The 6,457-nt window shown below is 46.1% G+C and overlaps 1 protein-coding gene across 3 annotated transcripts in view; it reads right to left on the bottom strand.

Moving 5' to 3' along the window:
* sik3 (SIK family kinase 3) overlaps positions 1 to 6,457 on the bottom strand; it is a 26,892-nt gene that overhangs the window by 10,969 nt on the left and 9,466 nt on the right. For 2 of the 3 annotated variants that reach the window (XM_031860837.1, XM_031860835.1), the window contains exons 2-14: positions 5,579 to 5,695; positions 5,223 to 5,286; positions 4,917 to 5,078; positions 4,577 to 4,701; positions 4,268 to 4,391; positions 3,437 to 3,555; positions 3,118 to 3,228; positions 2,867 to 3,001; positions 2,390 to 2,470; positions 1,696 to 1,805; positions 1,424 to 1,580; positions 1,141 to 1,290; positions 980 to 1,053 (exon numbers count right to left, since the gene is read on the bottom strand). In XM_031860837.1, the coding sequence (XP_031716697.1) occupies positions 980 to 1,053; positions 1,141 to 1,290; positions 1,424 to 1,580; positions 1,696 to 1,805; positions 2,390 to 2,470; positions 2,867 to 3,001; positions 3,118 to 3,228; positions 3,437 to 3,555; positions 4,268 to 4,391; positions 4,577 to 4,701; positions 4,917 to 5,078; positions 5,223 to 5,286; positions 5,579 to 5,695 (1,529 nt within the window). The remainder of the gene's footprint in view (positions 1 to 979; positions 1,054 to 1,140; positions 1,291 to 1,423; positions 1,581 to 1,695; positions 1,806 to 2,389; positions 2,471 to 2,866; positions 3,002 to 3,117; positions 3,229 to 3,436; positions 3,556 to 4,267; positions 4,392 to 4,576; positions 4,702 to 4,916; positions 5,079 to 5,222; positions 5,287 to 5,578; positions 5,696 to 6,457) is intronic. The other variant, XM_031860836.1, reaches the window with a different exon arrangement.

Below are 6,457 nucleotides of genomic sequence, written 5' to 3' on the forward strand. Positions count from 1 at the left end.
TGGTCAGCTCTCTGTCCTCATTGGCTAATGGAGACGGGGGGGGGGGGAGGCCCGCCCCTTCCCACCTCTGCCAATAGGTGCCATCATTCATATCATCTTAGCCAATCAGAAAAACATAATAAAATTACACCATAGATGGATGTTATTGCTTACGGGTATCCCACAACCCCCCAGCTTCCAATTTAAGGATTGGACTGGATGCCGATTTTTTTTTTTGGGTTTTGCAAGCTAAGCAAAGCTGTGAGAGAAAGAGTGAGAAAGTCCGGAGAATAATTTGGCACTTACTGAAATGAAAGAGACAAAGAAGCTCTTGGCTAAAGAGCTGGATTTGGTGGCAGATTGAGTTTTGGAACTGTGGCAGAAGGCACTTGCGCGATGGAGATAGGAGGAGAGATGGTGTAAGCACCACAGCAGAGTGGCCACTTCCCGTAGGAAAAAGCAGAGCAGCCGAGAGGCACTCACTCCCAGCAACCCAGGACACCAGCGAAGCCTACAGAAGGTGCTGTCTGAGGAGGACCGGCTGGGAAACCCGAACCTGGACTTCTGAATCCAACATCCAGACCCCATAACCCAAACCTGATGCTGTCTCTACCCTGGCCTGACTTCAGCTCCTTCCAAGTCTCTTATTTTGAAAGGTTTTTCTTGCATAAATATGTCTATTAACTGTGTCGTATTTGTTTGGTAACCCCATTTTTTTTTTTTTGCTTTTTTTGTAATAAAGAAGTTATTCAACTAACTGGATTTAAAACATATATCCTCCTCTTAAGTTTGCTGAACAGGCCATTACTATAACAAATGTCCTAGTAAATTAGTTAAGTAAAGAATAAATGTAAATCTAACAAATAAAACTACTGAAAGGACTACATTCATACAGAACCCACAGACGTCTTGTCGCAGGTTACGGCCTCCCAGAGTATCCAGTTTAGACAGCACCCCTGTACAGTGTAGCCCTTCACCAAAAGCCGTAATCGTGGGATACCTCTGTACTGCCTCCTGGTCTGGCTCTCCGTCTGAACCTTCCTCATCCACCGGAGCTACTGCAGGGATCGGGTGCTAAGAGAGGCAAGAAGAATTTACCAGTCAACACTCAGTTTATATGAGGGGAGGATGTAGAAAATGCACAGAAATCCAGATCCTCACCGGGCTGGCAACAAGCGGTGAGGGCCCCCGGGGCCTCTTGAGGAGCTGAGCGTGTAGTTGAATGTTGGCCCCGCCGTCGGAAGCTCTTCGACCAAGAGGCCCCATGCCGTTGAGCAGCTGCAGGGTAGGTGGCTGCAGCAACGACTGCTCCTGGAGGATCAGCAGACAGAAAGTCAGATTTGAGGGGAAATGAATACGTTTCTGGAAACTAACTGATGACTTCCAGAAGCTTCCCAATACAAACTGAAAGAGCCCACGTCCAATCTAACCCAACTGACTGTACCTTGTACTCCAGCTGCTGTGTGGGCTGCAAGCTCTGCGTGGGCATGAGAGTGTGCATTTGGCCCATAGTGGGGGCCAGTGAGGGGAACAGGGGCTGGGGAACTGCACCGCAATGGAAACCTGGTGGCAGTTTCTGGAGGTCCTCCTGCATCTCTGTCCTGTGTTGGAAGAGGGGACAACGACCGGACAGGAGTCAGTGGCTTCATTTATGTGGCAACTAGCTCATATATCCCAAATAAGTCATTTATTATTAAACATCACTGAGAGCTTTACCTTTGGTCTGGTACTCCCACCGTGTGCCGCCTCATGGAAAGGTAGCGAGCCATGGCCTCGGGAGATGGCTCCTCCCCTTCATCGCTGTCCAGTGCCATGTTGCCATCCGGCTAAACAAAAAAACACACACACACACACACACACACACATTAGCAATGCCCTTTCTTAGTGTGTGTTGCATGCTTGTGTTCATGTGTAGCATTGTATCAAACGATCATATATATTTTATGTGTTTTACTTGTAATATACATGCTTTAAAAGTTCAGGTCTTCTATTAAAATCCCTGCTGCAATGCAGTAATCTGACGCATTCTTGTGTTTCACAGCATTTGTGAGTCAGCTTTGAGGCTGTGCGTGTTCTGTTTGAGTGTGTCTGCGATTATGTGAGTCTGGTCATAATGTGTGAGATGGATCCCGGGCTGCACTAACAGTAGTAAGCTGTAAATACTGGACATGCCGTAATTAAAACATGTAAAACGTCATAAATATGACGACTGGAAGCGGTTGTGTTGACTGATGTTTAGGTGGTGCATCAATTCCTTTAACAGGTTAAGGGACAACAATGCTAACAATCAAACTCTTTAAATAAGAAGCAGTCAGAGCTATGGTTGGGACTTCAGCTACATAAACTAGCTTGTTTATCGTGCACGAGGACCCCAACTGCTGCTACGGGGATGCAGCCATCGTGGACTCACCTCAACGATCTGGTTCTCTGGGTTGATGAGCTGGACGTGGGGAACGGTCATGCTAACGGGATTACCCTGCGGATCCGTCTGCTGGGCACGTACACACATACACAGACGGGTCGTGTGAGGATTGTGCTAATAATCTAGCAATCTCATTAGTGCAGTGGGATTGGTGGATGTGGGTTAAAGCAATCAACTCAGCTTCATCAAAAGCACTCTCACCATCAACTGTTACTTTAATAACAAGGAAGAAGCAACATATCCACGAAGAATAAATCTATACAGTTAATTAGCTGTATTGAGAGGTACACATCTGATGGATGAGATAACTTTAGGGTGTGTTAAGCTCAGGTTATGACCATCTTGAAACATTGCTTACAACTATAAAAAAAACTTCCCACAATACTATGAAACTGTGTTGAAAAGTGACACGTGCGGGCTGCTAAACCACCAACATGAAGCCAACACCAGTGAGCGATGAATTACCTGTACGGCGTTAAGAGGATAGCTAATGGAGCGCGGTGTGGGCGGGGCCACGCGCAGGGTCTTGTGTTTCTTGAGGCGGTCGGCCAGCAAACTGTAGATGGCGCTGTAGTGATCGTATGCATCAGTTTGTAAGGACTGGAGAAGAAAAGGCAGAATTAGTATAAGTTACTAAGACCGTTACACCTCTATTTTTTTTTTTTTACCAAAAGGCAGAGCAGAAAATGGAAGTCAGCTACGTATTTGTGTCCAACCTGAAGTGTGCGTTCTCGGTCCAGGCCCATCTCACACATGGCTATCAGCACCTGCTCATTGATGAGCTCGATCTCTCTCTCCGTCTTCACCTGCTCACACTCCGCTATCAACTGGAGGGGAGAGGAAGGGGGGGTGATATGTTAATTAGTGAGCTTTAGAGGTGCCGGTAGGTGGACACAGCCAGGCTAGCTATTTATGGTCTTTGTGCTAAGCTAATATGTGCACAAAGATGCACAATGCAACACAGACTCAACACATGTTAGGCTGCAATGATTTTGCGTCAGATAATTATCACTACAGGACGATGGAGAGTCTTACCCTGTCGAAGTCTGGGTCCGGGTCTCCTAGTCTCATCCACTTGTTCTTATTGATCTGCTCCATGGTCAACCGTCTGCTGGGCTCCAGCACCAACATGTGTCTGATCAAGTACTCGCAGTCTGCAACGACACGAACAGACTTTGTGGAAAAATATTCAAATGTACCAACAAAATTGCTAAAATTGTTTGTATTATTCATAGAGAAAATTACAATTCTTTCCACTTTGTTTTCTAACTTGCGGTACTTTGTTTTTTGCAGAAATAAGTGTCTCAACATCCACAGATAATTCTCAACCCAGATTTGCCAAAAGAGTGTTTTTAGCGAACATTTTGACATTTTATTCCACTGTGAAAACTTCAAGTTCAAGCTGACCAAAGCCACTGTTACGGGTAGTCTGTGGATGCTTTTTAACCAAATGGATCCCTATGGAACAATGCTTTTGTGAGCGGGTCCTTGTTTTAGTTTGTATCACGCACAAGGATGCAAATTGCGCACACACGCACACGCAAACACACACACCACTATTTCGCTGGCTGTAACACACCAAATAACATAGTAATGCACTAACAAAGGCATTGAAGACTAAACAAACATGGATATAAATAATGTACGATACAAAATGTTTTATGAGGAATGAAGGACGCCCTCAACATGTTTATTGTATTTCTTGTAACTATCATGTAACATGGACCACAAGGATAAACACAAAGTCCTGAAAACATGACTTTTGTTTGGATTTGAGAAAACGCTTCAGACTAAAGCTAATGGCATTATGGTCCGGAGGAGGACGTAAAGAGACACAGGAAGAGTGAGGACTGACTAGAGTCCTACCTGTGGACATGAAGAAGGGGATGCGGAACTTGCCGCTGAGGACACGTGCCCGCAAATTTTGTAGAGTGCTGCCGTCGAAAGGCAGGGCGCCGCACACCAACACATACAACACCACACCTAAGCTCTATAGAGAGAGAAGACGACAGGACACAAACCATGAGTACACAATATATAAAAAGGACTTCAACAAACAAGTAATAAATCTAGAGCGCTGTAGCCTGTTTCATTATTTTGTTGTCTTCAAGCCAATCAGCTACACCCTGTGTGGCAGCCCAACAGGGCCGTGTGCATACCTGAAAGTCTACTCACCCATATGTCTACTTTCGGCCCGTCATACTCCTTGCCCTCAAAGAGTTCTGGCGCGGCATAGGGAGGGCTGCCACACCACGTCTTCAACAGCTGTCCTCGAGAAAACAGGTTACTGAATCCAAAATCTGTCCGGGTGAGAGGAGAGGTTCACTCAATCGCATCACTTTACTCGACGGAGTCAAGTCAATCAACCAGAGAAAAGGCTTCCAAAAGCACATGTTGACACTTGCCTTCGCCCACTCACCAAGACAGCCAAAAACCACTAAACTAAGTTTCCCACCCATACATTCTTAAGTACACACACACACACACACACACACACACACACACACACACACACCTGCGATTTTGATGTTGAGGTTGTGGTCCAGCAGCAGATTCTCAGCCTTCAGGTCTCTGTGGACGATGTTGCGGCAGTGACAGAAATGGACTGCTGCCACAATCTGTTTGAACTTCTTCCTGGCGTCCTTCTCCGCCATGCGCCCATGAGCCACCAGGTGGTCTGCACGCACACACAAAATGGACAGTTTAGAGACTTATGGTACTCAGTTGTGAATATGCAAATGAAGATGATGAGGTTCCCATTTAGACAAATAAATCTTTAAACAATCGAGGAGACATGCTGAGAAACGGGACACTCCCTTACCGAATATTTCTCCGCCGCTAGCGTACTCTGTCACCAGATAGATCATCCGCTCTGTCTCCATCACCTGAAGACATAAACAAACGGTAACAACCAGGACCTACAGAGCCTCTGATAGGCCAGTGATGGGCGGCTCACCCGTTACACAACACAATGAGTAAGCAGTGGTTGGCATACACACAGGAAGATTCAAATAGAACTAAAACTGCCATTTACTCAGTGTATTGTCTTTATATTTTAATACTACCAAACAATGCCTGCAATTTTCAACACCGTGGGCCAGTCACCAACATGTATTGTGTTTGTCCTTTTCCTATCGGGCCATGGGTCTCAGGTGTAAGCTGTGGGTTCATGTGTACCTGGTAGAGGCGGATGATGTGGGGGTGCTTCAGCAACTTCATGATCTGCACCTCTCTGAAAATCTTTTTCAGGTTCTCATCGTCCAGCTGGGTCTTATCCACTATTTTTATAGCCACCTGGAGACAGAGAGACAAGAAAGGGACGGAGGGAGAGGTCAGGACAAATGAGGAGAGAGGGTGAGGAGAGAGGGGTGAGGAAGCAGGGAAGGAAGGAGGAAGATGGAAACAAAGAGTGAGGAGACAAAACAAAAAACACTTAAATTGACAGCAACATGTCCAGAGCACGGTCCCTGTGCCCTTTGCAATATTGCTGTGATGACACCATAATTATAGAAAATAACCAGCTAAAAGAACTAAAGGGAGGGTGTGAGTCAGACAGACTCAATTTAATGTGACCCGGCACCGCTGATCTATTAACAGCCGCAAAAACAAGTAATAAACACAAATAAATAAGTGCCACAAAAAAAAAAAAGACACCACGAGAGGTATTGGCATTTCTTAAGATGCTGAATTGCCAAACTGTGAGTCGTCACACAAACAGTGCTTTCCCTGGATTCCAGCTTGTTTAGAGAAGCCGACCTCAGCCGTGAACTTCGACTGCGGGCCCGGCTCTTGCGTAACTGCTGAGCACCACACAATGGCTCCGGTGGCGTGGACGGTGATGCTGTGCGACAGGAGCTTTGCGCTGCCACTTAGGGATGGGCAGACAGCTTTAATGACTTAATCAAGCGGAGCTAACGAGGCTGTCCAAAAACATAGCTTCCTCCAGAAATAGATGAGCGAGTACAGTCGGGAGTGCGTGTGAAAAAATTAAAAGTATGCGCCCTGCATTCACACACACACACACACACACACACACACACACACACACACACACAC

Source organism: Anarrhichthys ocellatus, unplaced genomic scaffold, assembly GCF_004355925.1.
Source record: "Anarrhichthys ocellatus isolate YVR2014 unplaced genomic scaffold, GSC_Weel_1.0 scaffold24, whole genome shotgun sequence".
NCBI classification, from domain to species: domain Eukaryota; kingdom Metazoa; phylum Chordata; class Actinopteri; order Perciformes; family Anarhichadidae; genus Anarrhichthys; species Anarrhichthys ocellatus.